Raw genomic sequence first — 23,348 nt, forward strand, 5'->3', positions numbered from 1 at the left:
GCTCAGCTGTGCCCGGGAGTCACAGAAGAGGTCATGTATACTTTGAAAGCTGCACGCAGAAGGTTAAAAAAGGAAGAGGAAGGGCAGAGCAGGTTCACCCAGATTCTGACCCATGGACTCCCATCAGACGGGTCACTCCTCCGATGGGACATCCTTGAGGAGTGTTACCTTACTGGGGCTTAGTCTATAGCCAAGGAAGCGGCAGTGGGAGAAAAGCAGCCTCCCCAAATCTCTCTGAGATAGCACATCAGGCAGTATGTTTAAAGACTGAGATTGGGAAATTCAAGTTCAAAGAGATCAAATAATGTAGCCAGTCTCTCCCATTGAAGAGGTGGCAGAGCCACACTTGTATCCAGTCCTCTGACTTGCAGTCCCCTGCGTCTTGCCTCCAGGCCATGCTGCTCCACCCAGAGCAGGCAGAGTGGCAGAGAAACTAGCAAGGGCAAGTCCGGTGACCCGATCCAGAAAAGCTCCTGACAGCTGGTTTTTGAGAAGATGGCGGAAGGGTGGGTCCAGTGTGGGAGTGAATGGACAAAGGAGAAAGACAGTTGGGGATGTGGTCTTGTGAAGAGGCCACAGCACAGCAGAGTGGCCACCCCAGGAGGGCACCAGAGGCTCTTCTGTCGGTGGTTGGGGAAGTGCCTCTCTAGCTTTCACCTGACAGCAAACAACACTACCGACCTTGAAGCTAGAAGTCCGGTCAGCTTTCCAGTTGAGAGCCAGAGCTTGCCCCACAGTTCTCAGAGAAGGACGCATTATCCTAGGACCATCTACTTGGACATGAAGAATCATGTTAATTACCCTCCCTCTCTTTTCTTGAAGCTTCCTATTTTTAACAGCAGAACCCTACTCTTACAAAGTTTTAGGTTTTGTCTGCCTCCCATGAAAACTGGTGTGCCCCTAGTCCTGCTGGAGGGTGAAATGAGTAGTTAAATAATTGACCATAGATATAAAAGGTCTTTGCCAGGGAAGGGAAGAAGAAAAGTCTCTGGAACCCTCATTCGTGGAATTAGAACAAACCTGTAGGATTGTGAGGGGGAACTGGTTCTCTAGGTACAGGAATATAAATCCTGCATTACAACCGTGGATGACTTCATGTGTCGTGGAAGATTGATGCCTGCTCTCTTGCCTTGGGCAGGAGCATGGCCTCACGGAGCCGAGACCGGATCACTGTTTGTAGAACCGGTGGACTTGTGCTTTAGTACGTGGCCACAGAGAGGGACTGGAGTTGTTCTGTGGCTGAGGGAAAAGGTAGCACTTTTGATGTTCTTGAATCGGAGACTCTGGGAGGTAGGGGGACTAGCCACAGGAGATAGGGAGATGGCAGGAATGGTATGGTCTCCTCGCCCCTGCCCCTTCCCATCAAGCTATTGAGTAGCTCTGAGTTCCCTACCAATGGAGGGGTTAGAGTAGAAGCTGAAGGGACCGTGTTCATGAAAGACACTGTGAGAGCTTAGACCTAAACGTTGTAGAACAGGCGTGGAATTGGATCAAGAGCCAATCTCTCTGCCCCCTGCCCCTCCCCCCCCCCGCAATGACCCCCGGGCTGCCTAGTATCCTGAGTGCTGAGACTGGATGGCACCCTCGCTACAAGACACCAGAAGAGCAGGGATTTTACGAGGGCAGCAGAGGCAGTGATGGGGAGCTCCTGGAACTCTCTGAAATAGCAGGGAAGACTTCACATGGGGACAGAAGGCGCAGACATGCAGGTGGCTCTGGCATTTCGGACAGTACAGCCTCCCTTGTACCCACAGCTCCCAATGCCTCCCTCGGTCTTGATTTGTGCTTCCTGATGTGACTGAATATTTCACTCACCACACCTTGGTTTCCCACTGATCCATTCAGTCCACAGACAATGTCCCAGAGAGGACAATCTTTCCCCCAAGAAAACCTGACACCTGCTGGTTTGGCCGATACCCCTTCTTCTGATAGCAGGTAATACCAATGCAGAAATAAATATCGCAATATTGTACTTGAAACTTTTCTGGAAACACACTTCCAGGGATATCCCAGGAGAAGTTAGTCATACCTAAGAGTCCATTCAACACCAGTCAGGAGTTTATTGGCGAACCAAGAAAACACAGGTGATCTCCTGGCCCCCTGAGCCAGGTTTTGCCCCTTTTCTTCACCTGCGACTGCTGTTCTCAGCTAGCAGCAAGCAATCACTGGCAAGTCAGAGGGTCCTGCAGTACACCTGAGAGATCACAATCGGTCCCCACAAGGTGGGGGTCGGTTGTCATGACAACTCTATTGTAGCATCACTTAATTCATAAACTAAATAAATCTTCAGTCACATCTGTTCAGCATGAGCCATTTTCTATGGAGTCAGGACACAGGAGGAGGGCTTCAGTGACTTGTCTATTTTGTGGGGAAGAGAAAAAGGAAATCGAGTTGAGATCTGTTGCCTTCCTCTGCTGCGTGTTTCTGCCATAGAAGTTGCAAACTCTCTCGTGGTGGCTTTGTGGGGACTAAACACCGTAGTTTGTTCTCAGGGCAGAAATCAGCTGTCATTACTTGAAAGCCCTTCGGTCAGTCAATAGGGAAGCTTGGCACATGGGGCTTCCATTCACCTCTCACCAAGCTTTGGTGATTTAATGCCATTGGACCCCTGCAGAGCCCAGGAACATCAAAGCCAGACGGGTCTTTGATTCCAGCTGCCATGTTCCAATTGCCTGAGTGTGAGGAAGCAGGCCACGGCTAACACAGGTCACACAACTCCTTGCTCAAATGGAGTAGGGTTGGATTCCCTTGCCTCAATTTCCACCACTCTGTGTGCCTTTCCTGTCGAGTATCTATGCTGACAATTTTCATATGTGAAAAAGTGATGGTTCGTCTCCTTCCCACTCTGCATTATAAGTTCTATGAAGCCAGATGCCATTTCTTTTTCTTGCCTTTGTATCCCCAACACCTAGCATGGTCCCCGTGCATTGAAAGAAGAGTGAATGTATGACTAAAAACTCCTGGGGAATATGAGAATGGGGTCCTCAATCTATAGCAGAAAACAGGCCCAGAGAAGTGAAAAGTTACCCAAGATCATGCCTTGAAGAAGTGACACTGGGTTTTTGCAAAAACCTACAGTATAATTGTGTCCTGAAGGGAGGGGTCTTGGGCACAACTACCTTCCCCATCTCCACCAGTTCCCAAAGCTCTTAGAGGATAAAAGGGAGCCAGGCCTTTGATTTCTTAGGGCTCCTGCTCTGCCATGGGGCCAAATTATCACAGGGAGAGTATGAGACCTCTCGGTCTTAGCTTTGAATTCCAGATTCCTCCAGTTCTACCCCGTGTTTCAGTAGCAGGTGCTTCCAGGTGTGTGTGTGTGTGTGTGTGTATGTGTGTGTGTGTGTGTGTGTATGCACATGTCTACTCTCATTCTCTGAAGCATTGTTTCCTGCACTTCCAGACCCAGAGGAGGGGGGAGCCTGCTCGTAACTATGTATACAGTCCCTCTGTGGCCCACCATACTTCTGTGACTTCTGAGCATAAAAAAAGGGAAAAAAAGCCCTACTAGCCAAACAGTGACACTTGTATGTGGTGTTCTTCCTATCCTGTGTCTCCTTGAGAGGTTAGAAGAAGCACCACATGGTGGTCTTGAGGATTTTGGTTTCTCTGATGCTGCTCCAAAGGAAAGGTGAACAAAAATAAAGAGAGAGAGAGAGAAAGGGAAGGTGGGCAGATCCACATAGTCCCTGCTGAACAAAATTCCTATCCTCTGGTTAGGAAAGGGGATCCCTAAAGATCAGGTAACTGTGGGGCCCAGGGCGCAGGATGAGCCATGGAGGGAACTTACCAGAGGTGTGGGGATCACAAAAGAAGCTTGACTGGTTTTCTGGCTTCTAGCGAGGATTTTACCTGTAATACCCAAGGGCAGAAGGAGGCACAAAGCTTAAGGGCCCTTCCTCCGGTGACCGAAGACCAGAGCTGAGGCCCGTGGGCCTGTCGTCTCCACTTCTGGACTTTCTCAAGGAGACTTTTCTATGTCTACTTACCCACGGGCCCCAGAGGTCCTTTGACAGTCACCCCAGGTAAACAAAAGTTTCAAGCAAAGAGTAAGTCTACCTCCCAAAGGTTGTATGCTGGGGAGGCAGGTGACCTTCCACACACTGGGACCTATGGTGTGGTCGTCTCAAGGTCTCCCTCCTCCTTAGTCTAAGTGGTCCCACTTACCACGGCCACCATACCCTCTCTGTCGCCTTGAAGCAGAATCTCCCCCAGCCCATGGCTGGCTGCATTGACTTCCATGTGTCCAGGCAACAAGAAGAGGGTCACACTCACTCATTTGAAGGCTACTCCTTGGCCCCTTTCATTTTGCTTAATCCCCACCCCCCAGTGACTACTTACCCCTTCTACTCCTTTGGCTTCTCCTTCTTTTGGACAAATGACTGATTATAAAGATGGCCCCCAAGCCTGTGATCAGTATGCAGATGATGAGAATGGACATCCTGGAAGGAGTCACAGATCGACAGAATTCATGTCGCTCAAATTCGGTTCTCTGCCCAGGATCCCCTTTCCTGGGATCTGCTCCATCCTCCGCCCCCACCCAGTTCCAGGAGCTCTGCCACCGTGTCCCTTCAGAGTGCTCCTGTCCCCCAGCCCAAGACTGATTGGACCTGGGCTAGTGGGCAGACAAAGCGGGTCTGAGCCCCTTCCTCAGAGACTAACAGACTTGGAACAGGCAGAGCCAAGACTGGCTGGTCTCTTGAGCAGGGGAGACATAAGCTCAGGAGCTAGAAATGGCCAAAATGAAACAGAAAAGAGCAGTGCAGAGAGAGAGGTGGCAAGCACACATGAGAGCAGCAGATCAGAGACTGAGAAAAAGTCCCAAAGATGCTCTGGACCATTTCTGAGGGCGCCATGTCCCGCCTTTCACATGTGAGACACTGCTCTCTCCTTAGGACAGATTTTCTCCATGCTGTGTCACCCTTGCCTGCCTCCCGCCACCCCCATAGCCCGTTTGTCTTCACCTGGAGCGATCAGTCTTGCGGACCACTCTGGATGCCTTGCAGCTTCTGGTCTTGTTGCCTGACAGGCCTGCATCAGAAAGAATGTGCTGAGGGTCTAGTGAGCCAGTCCCCAGACCTGCCCTTGCCTTCTGCATCTCTGCGTCTCTGGCTGTCATTCCCTCAACCCTCAGAGACTGAGTGTTCCGAACAGATGCTGGCCCAAGCTGAGGCACCCTAAGTGTGCCCTGCATGAGGCAGAGAGTGGAGGGAACAAGTAGGGGCTGACATCCAGCTCACACTCTGCTCGCCAAGCCATATACCACCGGTCACTGGGTTCCTTGCACCTGGAGATGGGACCCTCTTTCCAGATTTGCACAAAAGCCCTGTGTGGACTGGAAGTGGCCCATGGTTAGAGAGTCCCAGGCTGAAGCCTATGGGAGGGGACACCAGAGGCACAAGAGGGCCAGTCCAATCCTTAAGGAAGGAGCCAATAGGTGACATCATTGCCACACTGTGCTCCTGACAGCCACCAAAACCCAACGGGAAAAGCTCTGCCATGGCCACCCACATTGCCTTCTCTGGCAAATCTAGCTGGGGAGGTTGTGGGGGCTTAAACTAAGGAGACATTTAGGTGAGACCTCTTTCATCCCGAGCCTAACTATACAGTAGAAACACACTAGGTGTGAGGATGTCACCCATTGAATAAGATACTTGTTAGACAAAGGAGTAGTTGCTCACGTGTGAGCAAGACCCTCTCTCCAGCACCAGAAGGCTTCCTACAGCTTTCCTTAAATTCTTGGTTTGTTTTCCTACTGGCATTGTGCTCTGGGCTATGATAGAAAGACCTCCCTCCTAGAAACGGAAAGAACTGAGAAGACACAGAGGGAAAAAAGAGAAAGGCTGGTGCTTTCCTTAAGCTCTTTGCCGAGACAGAGGCTTTCTCATGTAGAAAAGAGACTTTGAACAACTGACAGAAGAATTTTGGTGAGCATCTGGAGAACTCAGCCCTGGCCCAAAAGACTGGTTGACTGGCTTGGACAGACCTTCCCCTACATGCTCCAGTCCAACCTGCACCCACCCAGCAGCCTCCATGTAAACTGTACTCCTGACCCGTTTGGCCGTGATCTTCATCACCATTTCTGAGGGGGCTCATCCGGGTACCTGGGTCATTTTTCATAGCCTCACTTGCCTCTCAAGAAATGGAGCTTCAAGATTCTAGACCTACAAGGCTGGCCATGGAGCACAGATGTGTAATATCAACCTTTGAGCTTTTCCTGGCCAGCAGCACAAAGCCCTTCCACTTGTTAGCTGCCATGAGCCTCTCCCAAATCCCATGAGCCAGATCGCTGTGAGGGAAGGGAGCTTCCAAGAGGACCCCAGAGCCCACACACCCTCCTCTTCCCTGAATTCCAAGCTAATCCCCAACAATCAGCAACCACCCAACTTCGGAAGGAAGGAGAGACCAGGTTACCCCCAAAGAACCTAGGGGGAGCCTGACTTGGTTCTCCCCGGCCTCAACGAGTAGTTACCACATATAACACACACGCATGACTGTGGGTTATCCCTGACTGGACTCCTGACAGGCTCCTTACCTTTCCCAGACCAGAGATCACTGGCCAGGCCTCCTGAGCTATCAGTCACCACCAGCTCGGTAGAATCCATGTCGTCCCTGGCAAAGGCCCTCTGGATGCCGCACCAGTACCAGCCCGCGTCCTCCTTGGTCAGGCAGGACACAGTGATGATGAGCTGGCTTCCTGTGTCCCTCAGGGCCACACGGTCCGTACTGTTGGGCGTGAAGGCGATGATGGTGCAGTAGTCCCGGAAGTAGCCTCGGCACCAAAATTTGGGGTGGTCCTTATAGTGGGCATTGTAGCTGCAGGTGGCAGAAGTTGTGTCCAGCACAAAGCTCTCCTTGACCTTTTCATCCATGACCATAGCATCTGTGAAAACACACACGGGCAAGCGTGCACCCATGCGTGCACACGACACACATGCATCATTGTTCCTTTAAACATGTTGCAGCCCCTGCCATCCATCCCCCAGAAAACTCAGTTAAAGCACAGGAAGCTGATTTTTTTTTCTGCCTGTCTTGGGTTAGTGACTATTAGGGGCCAAATAGGGTCCCCCTAAAATTCGTATGTTGAGGTGTTAGCCTCCTGCACCTCAGAATATGACTCTATTTGGGGATTGAGACTTTTAAGAGGTAATTGAGTTACAGTGGGGTCATTAGAAAGGGCCTAAGGCCACCTGCCTGGTGTCCTTATGAGAAAGGAGCTTAGGATACACACAACAGGCCGAGGGACAGTCATGTGCGACACAACAAGAAGGCCAAGGAGAGTGGCCTCAGAAGAAACCAGACCTGCCTTCACCTTGATCTCGGACTTCCAGCCTCCGGAAATGGAAGAAATAAATCTCTGTCATTCAAGCCAGCCAGTCTGTGGTGCTGGCTCTGGCAGGCCTGACAGCTACTACCACAACCCTAGGCAAGTCTTGTGGCCTGGCCCGAGGGGTCCCCATCTGCACGGATATAGGCAGCCTCTCACCACTGCCTGGCAGGGGGCTTGAAGAACCCGAGGCTCACTGTGAGCACATCCTGTGCCCCTAGCCCCCTACTTAACTGAGGCCCCCTCAAAACCTGAGAAGGTTCAGAGGCTTCTGCCGGCCGCACAGTGCTGAGAGCAGAGGGAGTCAGGTTCTGTTCTTAGGAGCTCAGAACTTTCCATTTCCTCTGTGCAAGGCCTACAGGGGCAGCACCGTCATGTCAGGATGTTGTGTAGTGAGGAAGTCATGCACACCACATCCCCCTTGACCATGGCTGGGTAAGTATCTGAACAAGGAGCAGAGATGGGCAGCAGGGCCCCCCTGTCTCTCAGCCTTCCAGAGGTGGGCTAGGTCCCCACAAGCGCTGCCTGGGACCTGCCTGCATGGCAGGTTCACGCCCCCCATATGAATTGATATGATATTTTATTCTCCTATCCACCCCACAAAGTAGATGGGGTGATGCTCACTCTACAGGCCTGGGTGGGGACCCAAGGAGAGGCACAGCAGCCGTCACGGTCACCAGGTCAGTCCCCAGGGTCTCACCTCTGGGCTCGGGCACAGGCAGACAGCAGAAAGTCCCGGCCTTATCCATCTGCACACTCTTTGGCGAAGGGGAAGGGACAGGGAAGGGGAACTTAACACTGAGAGAATACAGAGCCCACATTTTAGCTGAGGTCTTCAAATTTCTTGCAACCCTCCTTTTAAAAAATTTTTTTCCCTCCCCTCACTACCCTCCTATCAGAGGTAAGAACAAGGATGAATTTGAACAGGATCTCTTTTCTCCTCCTTTCATTTTCCTATCCCATTCCTGCCGGGGTTCGAGCTCTTGAGCCGGCACTCCAAGTAGGAGAGGAGAAGGAAAGGCAAGGAAATGCAAGGTGTTTGGGAAGTTTGGAGGCTAGAGATGTTCCTTCCCCTGTCTTACCTGAAAAGACAGTCAAGAAGAGCAGAATGAAGAACCCCATGACTGGAAGGAAGTGAACAGCCTTCAACTGGAATGACAAACCATGCCCAGGAGTCTCAGGAATCCTGGATCTGATTAAGGGAAATTGAGATCTTTGAGCTTCAAGTGGGTTTATCCTGTTTGAAGAGACTAGGCCAAAGGAAACAACCAGTCAATCCAAGCAGTGCTGCAATGTATAGCTATCCAAGTTGTGCACTGCACAAGCATACCTTATCAGAGAGAAGCCATTTGTGGAAATAAACTTATTTATATAATAATATAGGCAATGGAAAAAATTGTGAGCTTCCTGGCACTCCCAAAATAGCAGTGGAGATTCCCCTTCTGGATAAATGCACCCTGGTGCAACAAAGCCTTGTACCCACTTGGAAGAGCACAAGCACACTCATCAGTGTTTACACACATCCAGGTGTGCAACTGTGCCTGTCCTGTCAATGGACCAGGTGATAATGCTAACTTCCCCGACTCCCAGGTGAACACTGAAGCCTCCCTCGTGGAATGTGGTTGGGGGTGAAGTGTGAAGCTGTTAGGAACAGATGCATCTGGCATCTGGAGCATGGAGCCATGTACACGTGGGTGTTTGGGTGTCGGCAGCCACAGCTGCTGCGTCCAGACCTCTTGAGAGCTTCCCGGGGCAGAGCTGGGACAAATCAAGGAGATCTGTCTCTGCAGCAAGAGAAGCTTCTCTTGGTTCCTGCTGGGGCTCAAGGGCTGACCACTGATTGTGAAAGTCTGAATTACAGAACCACCCCTCCAGTGAATTTAGGCTGAACACTACTTATCACCCCCCACCCCAGATACAGCCCTCCCCGTCAAAGGCCGGGCATGGATGTGTGTCCAGGTTGTTCAGTAACACATGTGGTCCAGCGGCAGGCCTGTTTCCCATGCCTGTTTCACCTGTGCCTCATTGACTCCTCTCAAACCTCTGTGAGTTCAACAAATAAACTGCAAGGTGGGGAAAAGGGGCGGGCGGAGGAGAAGGGAGGAAGGAGGAATCTGCCGATTACAAGGGGTTTAGGAAAAGAACGACAAATTGCAGTATATGGAACATATTTGAATCCTCACCAAAGGTCTAGACAGTGGCTAGTTGATGATATTAAGAGATCGTTAAGTTCTTTTCAGATGTGATAATGACATTATCAAGAGCCAGTTTCTGAGGGGCGCCTGGGTAGCTCAGTCAGCTGAGTGTCCGACTCTTGGTTCCAGCTCAGGTCGTGATCTCAGAGTTTTGAGGTTGAGCCCTGCATTGGGCTCCACACTCAGTGCGGAGTCTGCTTGAGATTCTTTCCCCCTCCCTCTCCCCACCCCCTACTCGCTCTTTCTCAAACAAATAAACAAATAAAATCTTTTTTAGAAGGCTAGTGGAACTATGAGTTCCTTTAAAAAATAAATAAATAAATAAAATAAATAAAAAATAACCAACCTCGAAGATGGCTCCTGGCACTCATGCTATTATTCAGTCCCCTCCTTAACTGAATCAGGGCTGGCCTGTGTGATCAAGAAAATCAATAAAAACTGGGGTGTCTGGGTGGCTCAGTCAGTCGGGCACCTGGTTCTTAATTTTGGCTTGGATCATGGTCTCAGGGTGCTGGGATTGAGCCCTGTGTCGGGCTCCATGTTCCGTGCAAAGTCCACATGTTCCTCTCCCTCCCCTCTCTTGCTTTCTTTCTCTCAAATAAATAAGTAAACAGATAAAACCTTTAAAAAAAAAAATCAGGGGTGCCTGAGTGGCTCAGTGGGTTAAGCCTCTGCCTTTGGCTCAGATCATGGTCTCAGGGTCCTGGGATCGAGCCCTGCATTGGGCTCCCTGCTCAGCGGGGAGCCTGCTTCCTCCTTTCCCTCTGCCTGCCTCTCTGCCTACTTGTGAGCTCTCTGTCAAATAAATAAATAAAATCTTTTTAAAAAATTTTTTAAAAATCAATAAAAAACATAGCAACTGATCATTCATACAGACACTGTGGTTGTATTTTTAAAAATCACTTATCTCTAATTCAAGCAGAGAAAGTCAATTATCATATGGTTTCACTTATTTGTGGAGCATAACAAATAGCATGGAGGACAAGGGGAGTTAGAGAGGAGAAGGGAGTTGAGGGAAATTGGAAGGGGAGGTGAACCATGAGAGACTATGGACTCTGAAAAACAATCTGAGGGTTTTGAAGGGGCGGGGGTGGGAGGTTGGGGGAACTAGGTGGTGGGTATTGGGGAAGGCACGGATTGCATGCAGCACTGGGTGTGGTGCAAAAACAATGAATACTGTTACGCTGAAAATAAATTTAAAAAATTAAAAAAAAAATCACTTATCTCTGAGAAAGCCACATCCAAATGGACGCTGGGAAAGGCTTGGAGATAGCACCAAGAAACCGAAGAAAGTAGCAACCCAAGGAGAAATGGATTGGGCACCGATATCAGTAAAGTGCCCAACTCATGAAAAGGTAACATTGTCAAGTAAAAGAGAGGCCCAGAGTTACGGAGAAGGAGTCATGTGCCTGCTAGCATTCTGAGTATTCCTTGGTGCTCTTTGTTCTATTGCTGCTTCATCAGGGTAGAATTAAGTTTCACTCCTTAGATGTATAACTTAAGATGATGAGTGGATAATAAGAATAAGCCAAGTGATGGGGCACCTGGGTGGTTCAGTGGGTTAAAGCCTCTGCCTTCGGCTCCGGTCATGATCCCAGGGTCCTGGGATGGAGCCCCACATCGGGCTCTCTGCTCCGCAGGGAGCCTGCTTCCCCCTCTCTCTCTGCCTGCCTCTCTGCCTACTTGTGATCTCTGTCTGTCAAGTAAATAAATAAAATCTTTAAAAAAAAAAAAAAGAATAAGCCAAGTGATCATTTAAAAAATACCTTTCATAAATAAAAGCTGAAATGTTTGCAGATGAAATAATTTGATGTCCAAAATGTCAAGATAATCAGGGTGCGGCAGGTGGGGAGGGACACAAATGGAACAACGTGGGCTGTAAGTTGATCGCTACTGAAGCAGGATAATAGATATCCGAGGGGTCATTATTCTGGCCTCTTCACTTTTGTGTGCCTGAACTTTTCCATCATAAATAGGAAAAAAAACAAACCAAACAACACTCGGGTATGACAAGGTTCAGTCCTAGGATCTTGCCTGGGTTCATACAGCTAGTACAACAGGCTGACCTGATGCTAAGTCTTCCACAATAGTAACGACCTGGCAAAAGTACAGAGACGTCAGACTTCACGAGGGGACGGGGCATACACCGTGTCATCTGAGCAGTCAGGGCAATGCGCAGCTGTCTTCCCATTCGCACAATACCCAGCGTGGCCTCTAAGCGCAGAGTGTCTCTAGAAAATGTACATCTGGTTGTAAAAAACTAAATGTACCCATGGACAATGGCCAGACCATCTATAAAAATAGAGCTCTGCACAGAATTTCTGGCCCAGGAAACCAGCATCTTATCTACAGTAACTGGCCGGGGCAGCCAGCCTGCCAGAAGTCAGATTTGTAGGAAATCAGACCATAATCTCCAGCAAAAGTCCAGAACACCAAACGGTAATCCCTGTGACAATCAACCCCAAGTAGCTAGTAATAATGGACAGCTTGCCAAATTTTTGTCCTGCTTCCACCTTGGGACCAACCAGAGAAAGCCGGATATGCTCTCCTAACCCATCCCACAGGCTGACCCCCTTCCACGAGCCCTCCCGAAGCTTCCCCAGCCACCAGCCTCCAGCCAGAGCCCAGCGGAGCCTCCCTGTGACCCCCAGAAAGCTGCCCCAATCCGCTAGGAGTCCCTGCCAAAATGCGAGTGGCCGTCACCCGCTCTCTTTCCATCGCAAGCTTGGCAGTAGCCTTCGCTCTTTCTCACTTGGTCTTCATTTACCCACAGTAGACTTGATTAAAAAAAAAATTAACTCTATAAACTCAACATCTGCTTTTGTTCCAGTGAATTCATACAGAGGAAGAGGAAGCAAACTTCAGTTTTGTCTGGGTATAATCTTCTCCCCTTCTTCCTGGAGCACAAAAATCCTGCAGCCACCCTCAGCTGCTCTGCGGAAGGGAGCTAGCCAGGAAATGGGCTCCAGGAGGCTGCAGGGATGCTAATCTCTGAGCCTGAAACTCTGGAGTGGAGCTCGGCCACTTCTACCAGAGCTCCTCATGGGGAGTCTTGGTTCATCTTTCCTGAGTCCACTCCAAAAGGCTTTCTCGCGTTAAGGCTTTCTTCTGGGCTGGTGGAACCTCTTAGCTCAGGATGTTCTCATTTGACCAAAACAAAATTAAAAAAAAAAAAAAAAATACAACTCCCTGCAAACCCCCAGTGGGTTTGCTAAGCAGTGGCCTTGCTAAGCAGTGGCCTTCAGAAAGAAAGAGAGAGAGAAGGGGGAGGATGAGGACAAAAGGAGAAGAGAGGGTAAAACAGGTTTTTTTCTGAGACTCAGAGACTACGGCTCATCTTATGACACCGAATGACACAGGACAGACCGCTGTTTCGTTTTGAGGGAAGTGGTCCCTTTAATGGCGGTTTCCTTAAAGAGCAGGTGCTAAGTGTTGCTATAGCAACCAGCAGAGATTGCTTGTAAACTATGAAGTGCTTCTGTTTGGGACGAAAAAACGAAACAACACTTCCCTCAAGGATCCAACTGGGCAAAGATGCCTTCTGGGCTGAAGCACACACCAGGGTCACCAGAAGCCTCACAGTAAACCTAGGGCATCATCCAAAAGGGGAATTTTAACTAAGCACAAAAATGAATTCGGGGTTTGTGGGGGGAGCCTTAAATCAAACAACAAGATGCCATTAAGGAAAAGAAATTGTGGTTTGGGGTCCACGCTTGGATTTTTAGAGAGCAAAGATCCCCAAATGTTGAAGGGGAGACTGACGAGATGAAAGTGGCCTCCCACACTTCCAGGGACAGTGGAGACCAGTCCTGGTCGTTCACCTTTAAGATACGATTGTGAGCAGTGCAGGGAAGTGGGCAGGTCAGCAAGCAACTCAGCTTGGCATTAGTAGGAAAGTAGATTTAAGTCTTCAAACTTCCCAGATAGTGTTCATTCTTCCTGGGGTGACGGGGCGGGAGGCGGGGTAGAAGTGAGGAACTTCACTGAAATGAAATGTAATGTTAACTAGATAAATATGATTATCGGACTCTGGCCTAAGATTGCCGTCAGGATAAACTTTCAGAAGTGGCTAAGAATTACTTAAAAAAAAAAAAAATCTGAAGTACATTTCTCTTTGAAGTGGTTTAATTGAAATCCCCATCTTGTTGCTCTCATTAGGCTCAAACATTCATTGTTTGGGGAGAGTCCGAAGTTACAAATTTGGATGTAAATTATGTAAACTATGAAGTGCTTCTGATGTCCCCTTGAATCTTCGGAGCCACATTCAGTGCTGAAGGTGTGTGACTGAGACTCTGTCCCTGCCTGGTGTCTGGATTAATGAGACATCCGTGACAGTACCTAGGGCAACCTTCCCCCCAAGATCCAGGAGTCTTTGAGCACACAAATCATTGTTGGATCCATGCATCTGGTAATTGTCCATTAGGTGAACTCGAGAGTTTGGCCTTTGGACAAGTGACAAGTCCTTCTTCGTGCCTGAGAATAGGTGGTGAGGAGTTTGGGTTCTCCCGAAAGGTAGGGCTGAGTTTAAATCTCGGCTTTACACTTTACTTGTTAACTGTGTGACTATAGACAAGTTACTTAACCTCTCTGTGCCTCCATTTTCCTTCTGCAAAATGGACAGGACAATAATCGTGGCACCGACCTCAGAGATGGTCAGGATCAGAAGAGCTCATGTCTGGAAAGTGCTTAACACATGGACAGCACTCCACAAATAGTAGCTATCCCGTGTCTCTTTTCTGCCTCTTTTGATCCTTCTCTTAACAATAGACAAACAACTCATGAAGTTGGCAAATGCTCCTATCAGCCCAGGAAGAAGGAGCAGGATGTTCTAGGGCAAGGGGTGAGAGGCCCAGAGTTCAAACAGGTGAACATGGCGTGGTTCCCAGTGGCAAGCAGCTTGAGTGGCAAGAGCAGCCAGCTGGGTCTGTGAACCCCAAATGACCTTGACCTTCAGCAAAGAGTTACACGACAGTTAGCGGTCATCTTTTATTCACTCAAACACAATTGCAGGTGAACTCAGCTGTTTCAGTGCCCCTTTGTGACACTCTGTCCCGCCATCTCCCCGGCCTCTGCTGTGTGGTTTCTCTGCCTGGTGACACAAAGAGTGGAACTGAGTCACCACCACACCCATGTCCAGTGGGACCAGGAACTTTCATCACTAAGTCAACAAGGCATCCTTCGGATTCCATGACTTCTCCTGTTTGGGGAGGAGGAACCACAAGTAGTAGTGACCATAGAACATTCTCCTCAAGTCAGGCTTCGAGAACATTGAATTAGAGAAGAAAGACAGGAAAACAATTGGATTACAGGAAGGGATGTTAGGGGAGGTACAGTTGGAGGCAGTCAGTCAAATGCTTCCCAGCTCAGTAGAAGGAATTAAGGACATGAAAGGCCGTGGCTCAGGTGGATAGGTCCTCAAGTATTTACTGACACTGAATCCGAAGGTCAATGGAGAGAAGAGTCATCTTTCCCGGATAACTACTCAGAAGTCTGATCAGTGCTTGGGTCCAAGGCTGAGGACTGGCAGATCACACAGGTTTTGAGGATCAAAAGATAGGTCTCCTTGAACTTCTTTATTTTATAAGCATAGACAATAGGGTTCATCATGGAGTTAGCATGGGAGAGCAGAATGCCCAAGTACAGAAAGATTTGCGGCACCTCACCATGAAAGTAGGTGATACAGTTGATAATAGACAAAGGCAGCCAGGACAAAGCAAATAGGAAGAGAACCAGAAACAAAGACTTGGCTGTCTTGAACTCCCGTCCGTAAAATGCGCCTGTCTCTTTGGAGCTCGAAAAGTTCTGATTGAGTTTATTCCGGATGACATAGAATATGTCAAGGTAGATGGCACACATGACAATCAGAGGGATTAAAATCCAAGTGAAGAAGCTGAAGTAGACCATGTAGTCCATCCTCATGACAGAACTGAACTGGCAGGAAAGGAAGGTGACATTTTGGTCATACTCTGAGGTCAGTTTCATGTTCCAGCCAAACATGGGCGTCAGTCCCACCAGGAAAGACACCAGCCAGCAAAGGCCCAGGGCCAACCATATTCTTCTTTGAGTGGTGACCCTCCTGTATCTGTTTGAATGGAAGAGAATGGGTGAGTTCCCAGTAGGAATTGCTTATGGAGGGAGCGGGGCGATGAGGGTAGAGAAAGCTGGTGTTCCAGCAAACTTCTCTGGGGGACTTTTTAAAAGAAATATGATGTCGAATGGCTTAGACATATGTTGCCACACTCACGGCACCCTTCCAGCCTGAGAATTCTTCAGTTCGTGGAAGGTAAGAGTTTTCTAAGTCTCTTGGGATCACCTACCCAAGATGCTCTCAGAGCACGTTTCCAGCCACGCGCTGTCTTGTTTTTGTTGGGCTGCTGGGCTGCAGGCCATGAGTTCAACTCTTGCCTTTCCTGCGCTGCCCTCCACCTGTGCCTGCCCCTGCTTCTCTATTTGCTCCAGCACCCCACTTATTGCTCGATATATGGGGGTCTGTGGAGGTGTGGAGTTGAGGCTGAAGTGTTTCCAGGACCTCAAATGACTCCTCCAAAGAGAGGCACCATTCCTCCTCCCGCCCACCTTCCCGGCAACATCCCTCACAGACTACAAGAAGGAAACTGATTTTGTTACGTACTGACAGTGTACTCAGACTTTATCTCGGTCACATTTCACAACAAACCGACGCTAGTTTTACAACAATCCCCATGTCCTTGCTGGTGACTGGCTGAGGATAACAGTAGTGACAGCTACCATGGAGTGAGCACAGACTGGGCGCAGCCATTTTTCTAAAAGCCTTATACGTGTGAACTGTGGGATTTTATGAGGAAGGGGCAATTATTGTCCCCACTTTATAGGTGAAAAAAAGAAACAGGCAAGTGACCCGGACCAGCTTAAAGCGGCAGAGGTAAAATGGAAATGAGGTTAAGTCCGAGTTTAGAGTATCTTAACTGCTGTGGAAAGACAAGGAACCAAATCCACAAAAGTCACTTGCCCCAGCTCAGACCTCAAGAACTGGGCTTTGAGCCCGGGCTTTTTAGTATCAAAAGCTTGTCTGTAGCTTCCTCTCCACATCTCTTCCCCAAGAGGAGAGAGGCGGCTTACAAGCCAACTGCCGTTCAGGACACCTGGGGACTGAGATGTCTCCATTTGGCGGTCTGTTCTGTTCACATCATCCCAGGAACGGTTGCTACTACTTTCGGCAATGGAGGACTTTTCTTGATCCCCTCCTCAACTTGGAAGAGGAAGCAAAGTTAAAGTAACTTTAAAATAACCTACATCTGCCAAGAGCAGAACCATCTTTAAATCTCCTGTTCTTCTCTGTTTGCTCCTTATTTTAGCTAGTAAGTTTCTTTCATTTCTAAAACTCAAGAACATTTTTTTTACTAATTAAAGATGCATCAAGCTAGAGACGCTAAGAAAAAAAAATAAATAAAGATGCATCATGCTTTCCTCATCTTTAGCTGTTCTCCAGTCCCAGCTCACACACCAAATGGTGCAAAGAAGCTTAGTGCCCTCTTTCAAGCTCAGAGGCCAGACTGGATTTGCTTTCACTGAAGCAGCCCCATGTCCCAGCCCCTCACTGCCCCACGCTGCCTCCTCCTACCTGACTGTGAGCTTGACCCGCAGGTATCGGTCCACAGCAATGGCTAGCAGGGACATGATGGAAGCGTGCGTGAAGATCAGCAGCAGACAGGTCATGAAAAGGCAGTTATAAAAGTGGATGGTGATGCCCAGGCTGATGACAATGGCCAAAGGCATGACCAGCACCCCAACGGCGATGTCAGCCAGGGCCAGGGAGACAATGAAATAGAAGGTGGTGGTCTGCAGGCTGGGGTTCAGCTTGACCACCCAGATGACCAGCACGTTGCCCACGATGGCACAGAGCCCGATGAGAATCTCCATGGTTATGTAGGTGACGTTGGCCATCAACAGGGCAGTGCTGTTGACAGCCATCTTGCCCTCCCTGAGGCGACTCCCAAGCAACAGGCGTGTGGACAGGATCCGTGTGGCCCGGTGAGCCTAGCTCTCTCCGGGCATCTTGCTAGAGGTCCAGGGACAGCTGCGACAGTCTGAACATCACGACTCACTCATTCCTTCTCTTCTCTGGTGGAACACTCCCTGGGAGACCCCTGCTTTTCTTAGAGAGAGCCCATCCAGGGGCAATCACTTTCTGCCCCTTTGTGGGCCACACATCCCTGGGCTATCGGAAGCGTGGAGGACAGTTCGATGTAGGTTGAATCTGAAAGTGCCACTTCTCTTAGTTCCCCAGACAGACACGCTCGAGGCCTCTGCCTCCTGCGCCCAGAGGGCCACTCGATCTCCATCAAGATAAGCAACACTCTTCAGGGCTGTTTCAGGAAGTGAAATGGGCCAAGAGGAAGCACAGACCAGGAACGCTCAGCAAGAAGATGGAAAGAGCAGACCAGGGGGTGTGAGCGGCGTGGAGAATGCTCAGAATTCATTCACTTGGGGACCAGATGGGAGTGTAGCTCTGCAGGGCAGGGCAGTAGAAGCACAGGCTCGAAAATTCTGGCTTTCTGCTAGTATAGCAGAAAGATCGCGTGACAAGGAGGCAAACAGAAGCCACAGCAAGAAATAAAATTTGGTGGCAGTCTTAGCCAGAATTTACGGTTTCTTTGCGCATGCTACAGATTGAATGATTGTGTCCCCCCGCCCCTCCCCGCCTCACACACACACTCCAAATTTACAGGTTGAGATCTGAGCCTCAAAGTGACAGTATTAGGAGATGGGGTCTTTGGAAGATGCCTGGGTCATGAGGATGGAACCCTCATGCATAAGATTAGTGTCTCATAAGAGACACCCCACAGAGCTCCTTCACCCCTTCAACCATTCATGAACCAAGGAGCTGGCTCTCGCCAGACACCAGATCTACCAGTACCTTGATCGTGGGCTTTCCAGCCTCCAGAGCTGAAAATTGCTATGGCTTGTAAGCCACCCAGTCTTTGGTATTCTGTTACAGTAGCCTGGACAGAATAAAACAGTGCAAAGCAGCAAGCCCTGGGAATTGGGCGGCATGGATTGACTCTTGGTCAGACACAGCTGGGACCCAGCTTTTGCACCAAAGATCCATTGACAAAGGAACAAGCTAAGATCCCCTGCTTAGAAGGGCAGAAAATTCAGCACCTTCCAGAAGCATATCTGCTGACTCTACGTTTCCCTTGGGGGGGGAGGGCCCACACCCACCAACATCTCACATGCCCTCACCCCAGCAACCATCCGGTGACAAACCTCTTTGAGGAACTACAGGACAAAAGGATGACCGGCCAGGCAGAAAGGAGGGAAAGGGCCACAGGCGCACATCCTCACATGGCATAACACCCATCTCCCCCACCCCGATCCCCCCCCACCCCACCACCTGCTGGAAAAGAGGAAGAAAACTGCTTTCCTGGAAGTCGCTCACCTGGGCTGCAACTTCTGGAAACCAGACACTTACAAGCAATTGGGACTTAAGGTCCACGAAGTTCATGGGTGTCTCAGTCCTGCCCAAAAGGGTGATTTAGAGGAAGGGATGGGTGGACCTGAGCCAGCACTGTGGATTGAAGGGTTTATAATATTTGCCTTAAATACCAATCTACGTAGCACCCAAATGAAAATTCAACGCTATCGGCAGTGCCGTTCACATCCTCTCCAGGGCCTTGGGGAGATGCCTCGGGCTGCGGCTTCCACGTCATCCTCTGCTTCCCCACCTCATCCCCGTTGGGGATGAATCCTTGTTCATCCCTGAATCCCTGAAGCCTGAATCCCTGGTTCATGCCTTCTCGACTTGCCGCTTCTCTCTGGGCAAACCTCCCCCCACCCCCAGCCCCAGACGTGAAGGCGCAGCAAACGCATCTCTGTCACTCTGGCATTTTCCAGTGTTCACTATGCCCGCATCCCTGCGCCCTGGGAGCTTGGGAAGTTTTGCCAGCCCTCAGCATGACTTCTCATCAAAGTTTCTACTCCAACTGCTTTCTTTATCTCTGCTTCAGAGAAGGAAGTCACAGAGAGCCATTTCTAGGAGGCTGCGTGCTACTGAAAGAAGTCGCCCGAAAGCAATCACTGAATCTTGATAACGTGCTTAAAAAAAAAAAATGCACCCTCCCCTTCAGCATCTTGCCACCGGGTAGTACCAAACAGCCCTATGTGAGAGAGAGACTGTCTGCTGTAGGGACGAGTCGAGTCGTGTTGCCCGGTTGGGGTGAAAGGACAGGGAAGGAGTGAATTCCTGGGGGGGCTTGGCCGCTCCAGGTCAGCCTCATAGCTTTGCTCCACGTTTGAGAGCTGGTCAGAGGACAGACAGTTCCTGCACTTAGAGAGAGAGATGGGGGCCTCTGTGGGGTTATGGGCCAGAAACTGGGTTCAGGGTAAGACGGCAGAGGCCAGGAAAGAGACAGCCACGGATCCAGCCACAGGAAGGGGACCAAGGCATTGGGGAAGGATTGGACAGCTGGAGCTGGAAACCTGACTGGTGTGCTTGCAGATTCTTACCCCTTTCGTCCTCCTTTAGGATGTAGGTGAGTTCTTTCGGAAACAGCCCATCTCAGCTGGGTTAGAGACACCAAGGAGAGAGCTTTGTTACCCAGCACCAGTGACAAGAACAGTGTGATGGGCACAGGATAGCCTGTGAGAGAATAATCCAGGGGGAAAAGGAGAGGCAGGGGACATGCTTAGGGCATCTGACCTAGCCACCTCTTCCCACCTGGGAATTCTCTGGAAATTTCCTCTCCATGAGCACGGCAGGCCTGAGCCCATCCCTGCTCAGGGAGGTGACTGGAGGGATGAGGAGACAGGTTTCCACAGTTACTTAGCATTTTGGCCTAAGATTGGGCCCTGAGCCAACATCTCCTTCCAGATGGAGCACCAGAAGGCAGCCTGGAAAAGAAGACAGAGAGGCCAGGGCAGATGGCCATCTTGCTTACCCCCATCCCCACCCCCCAAACACACACAGACATGCCACAGCTACTCTTGGGTAACTTCCCTCATCTTTCAGGGAGAGACCACCTCAGCCCCCAGAGCCACACCCAGATGCAAGTCCCCTCAGCCTCCGTATAGCCCTCAGATCAAGTCCAACCTCCCTGGAATGGCAGAGTCTCATATCCCACCCTTCGAGATGGGGGGCCTCCCAGCTTCTGCAGCCTCCTGGTGCCTGGAGCCCCCTCCCCCCGAAACCGCAAGCACCACTGAGCTTTCACTTCCTTTCCCCTGTGCACCCAGCTCAGAAAGCCCTTCTCCTCGCGTCCATCTAGAACACAAGCACTTTTCCTTCAAGATTGTTCTCAGATGGGACCCCGAAGAGAACTTCCCAGACATCCCCTCCCCATGTTGTGTTTATAAGCCCCCCTCCCCTGTGATCTTGCAAGCTCCTGAAGCTTAGTGAACTCTACTTTTCATTTCTAGCCCCACCACGGTGCCTGGCAGATGGCAGGTGCTCAAGTATATTTTTGCTGAATGAATGAGTATGAACACACCTCAGTGAACCAGAGGGCATCAGCTTGGCACTGGTTACAGAAGACCAGTAAATCAGCTGGGACCTGTTGAGTACATTCCTTTATACCATCTAGAGTGCTGAACATTTTGCTTTTATGGTTTTATCCAACACTAGGATGAAATAGACACTATAATCACAGCAGAGGCAACTAAGGCTCAAAAAGGTGACGTAATTGGCCCCGGGTGACGCAGCCAGGAAGTGGCAGAGCCAGCGTTCAAACTCAGGCTCCGGGCTTCAGCAAATGAATGGGCAAGTAGTGAACAACCATGGGAAGCTTTCACAAGCGCAAGGCAGCCCCGGACTTGATGATGCCATATTATCCATCAGACGTCCTAAACTCACGCCTGGAAAAGGAAAAGGGGACCAAGACTGTGGGAAGAGAGCACAGGGGCCTTGTAGGTCTGGCACCTGCTCTGAGTTCCGAAAAGGGGGAGGATACAACGGGCCACTTGGTGGGACTCCAAGGGAAGCTCTGGGACAGAAAGAAAATCTTTCACTGGGCCAGAGTGACAAAAATATATTTTTTTAATAATAAAATAAATTACAAGGGAGACGTGGCTCAGGGAATTTCCCCGCCTGAAAGAAGGGGGCGTCTGCGTGTGTGTCAGTTTCACTAAAAGGACCTGGAATCTGTGGAAGAGGTGAGGACCAGGGAAGATCCATCAAGCTAAACCACAGGAAAAGCATCTGGAGTCCTGGGGGAAAGGCCTCGCCCATCCCAAACCGTGGCCTGACACACCTGGACACAGCTCAGCCACAGGGAGACAAGCTTGCCCTTGGGGTTCTGCTTAATGTCGTGACAGGCTGGCCAGAGAGCCGTTGAGCTGCTCCTTTGCAGCTTCTCAGACAAGCCTGGAGAGCCCAGGAAGCAACCAGCACCAACAGCAAGACGCTATGTGAGCAGGAGCCCCGGGGAGAGGGGGGAGACCTGTAGAGACTGAGAACTGGCCCAGGCTGCTGCTGAGACAGGATGTCAGGCAGGCGGGAGGCAGTGACTTCTGCTTGGGGCTGGCTCACACTGCCTCCACGGCTGTCTGTCGGCAGAGTTGCCCAAAACCAGTTTGTTCACTTCCTCTTGGCCCCATCACCACTTCCCCAAAGGCTTATATTTTTACAGAGCTTCATGCTTGCTAGGCAGCAGGGAGGCTTAGAAAGAGCGGGATGGCCAAGAAAGCGGCCTCTCCTGGTTCCCCTCCTTATCCTGCTCTCAGCCCAGCAGCAGGAGGCTGGGGTCTCCAGAAGCCGTCCTCCAGGGGCTGATCTGGAGCCGCTGTCCCTAGGGGGCTTCATACTAGGGAAGGGATCCACATGGGTTTGACCAAGAAGGAACCAGGGATTCCTGAGGCCTTATAGGCTGATTTCAGGAGGCTCACTCAGAGCCAGCGCAAGGGGGAGGGAGAGTTCAAGGTTCCTGCACTGGGAGCAACAGGAAATCCTGCTCAGCAAAGGGGAACTCCCTGATTAAACACACCATCCACCAGACCCCCACCGACACCACAGGTGTCAGAGGCCTCCAGGCCCTAACAGAGAGTCCAGAGAAGGGTTCAGCTAACTCTAAGTTTTGTCCAGGTTGTAGGCACCCAGCAAGCAAGAGTCTTAGCGGCTAGAGGCTTCCCGGCACCAGCTTCAAGTGTCTGACGGGCTTACTGGGGAGCCCCGGCTGGGGCGCTATGCTCAGCAATGACCACCAGGTGGCAACACATTCCCACAGCCTCTCAGGATGAGAGCCAAGCGGAGAACCAGCTCAGAAAAAAACCAGAAGCAGGGAGCACTTGGTGGCACCCCCTTCCAGCGCCTCAGATGGTTCAGAACATGAAGGAATTGAGAACTGAGGGCAAGGGAAACAACAACAGATTGCCCCTTGCCCAAGTTCAAGCCGATCCCGTGGTGAATTTCCGGGCAGCACTAAATTCAGTCCTCTTGCCTCAAGAAGGTTGAGAAGCTGCTTCTACTTTGAGACTTGTGAGTATTCCAGTAAAGCCAGTATCTGCGTTTTTCTTTAGTGTGTGTGAAGCTGTTCACACTCTCGCTCCACTTCACTCAATGAACAAAACCACCCTGTGGGGCGGCGTTATTCATCTGGGCTCACAGCAGAAGACACTGAGCCCCAGAGGTCAGAGGGGTCTGCTCAAAGCCAGAGGCAGCGCAGGGATGGGAGCCCGCCACTGGCCTCCTCACCTCAGGGCAGGTCGGAGAAGACCAGAAGAGGGCCTTCCAGGTGAGGTGGTCCCACAGGGATGCTTAGCTGCTCCCTGTCCCTGGTCCCTCCCTTGGCACCTGCCAGTCTCTGCCCAGTCCTCTCCTTTCTGTGGGCCGTCTTGCTGGCCCCGCCTCCTGCCTTTCA

The 23,348-nt window shown here is 50.4% G+C and overlaps 1 protein-coding gene across 8 annotated transcripts; it reads right to left on the bottom strand.

Annotated features, from left to right (window-relative positions):
• Positions 1-2,046: 2,046 nt before the first annotated feature.
• LOC111143489 (adenosine A3 receptor) lies at positions 2,047-17,978 on the bottom strand. Of its 8 annotated transcripts, XM_022497278.1 has the most exons (7): positions 17,120-17,978; positions 8,407-8,516; positions 6,533-6,880; positions 4,962-5,028; positions 4,339-4,439; positions 3,788-3,849; positions 2,288-2,358 (listed from the first exon to the last, which is right to left on the bottom strand). In XM_022497278.1, exons 1-7 carry the CDS (start codon positions 17,467-17,469, stop codon positions 2,347-2,349), a joined length of 1,050 nt encoding a protein of 349 aa, XP_022352986.1. In that variant the 5' UTR covers positions 17,470-17,978; the 3' UTR covers positions 2,288-2,346. The 8 variants fall into 8 exon arrangements, with proteins under 8 accessions (XP_022352987.1, XP_022352986.1, XP_022352990.1 ...); XM_022497279.1 differs by lacking the exon at positions 3,788-3,849 and having other exon boundaries at positions 2,047-2,358; XM_022497282.1 differs by lacking the exon at positions 3,788-3,849 and having other exon boundaries at positions 2,297-2,358; positions 4,339-4,404.
• Positions 17,979-23,348: the final 5,370 nt, after the last annotated feature.

This window comes from Enhydra lutris, unplaced genomic scaffold (assembly GCF_002288905.1).
Source record: "Enhydra lutris kenyoni isolate GAN:26980312 unplaced genomic scaffold, ASM228890v2 scaffoldscaffold9, whole genome shotgun sequence".
NCBI classification, from domain to species: Eukaryota; Metazoa; Chordata; class Mammalia; order Carnivora; family Mustelidae; genus Enhydra; species Enhydra lutris.

Coding starts and splice junctions, on each gene's coding strand:
- LOC111143489 (XM_022497278.1), bottom strand. CDS start 17,469: ATGGCTGTCAACAGCACTGCCCTGTTGATGGCCAACGTCACCTACATA. Junction 8,517..17,119: donor CGGGTCAAGCTCACAGTCAG/GTAGGAGGAGGC, acceptor TCCCTTAATCAG/ATCCAGGATTCCTGAGACTC. Junction 5,029..6,532: donor TGATCTCTGGTCTGGGAAAG/GTAAGGAGCCTG, acceptor TTTCTGATGCAG/GCCTGTCAGGCAACAAGACC.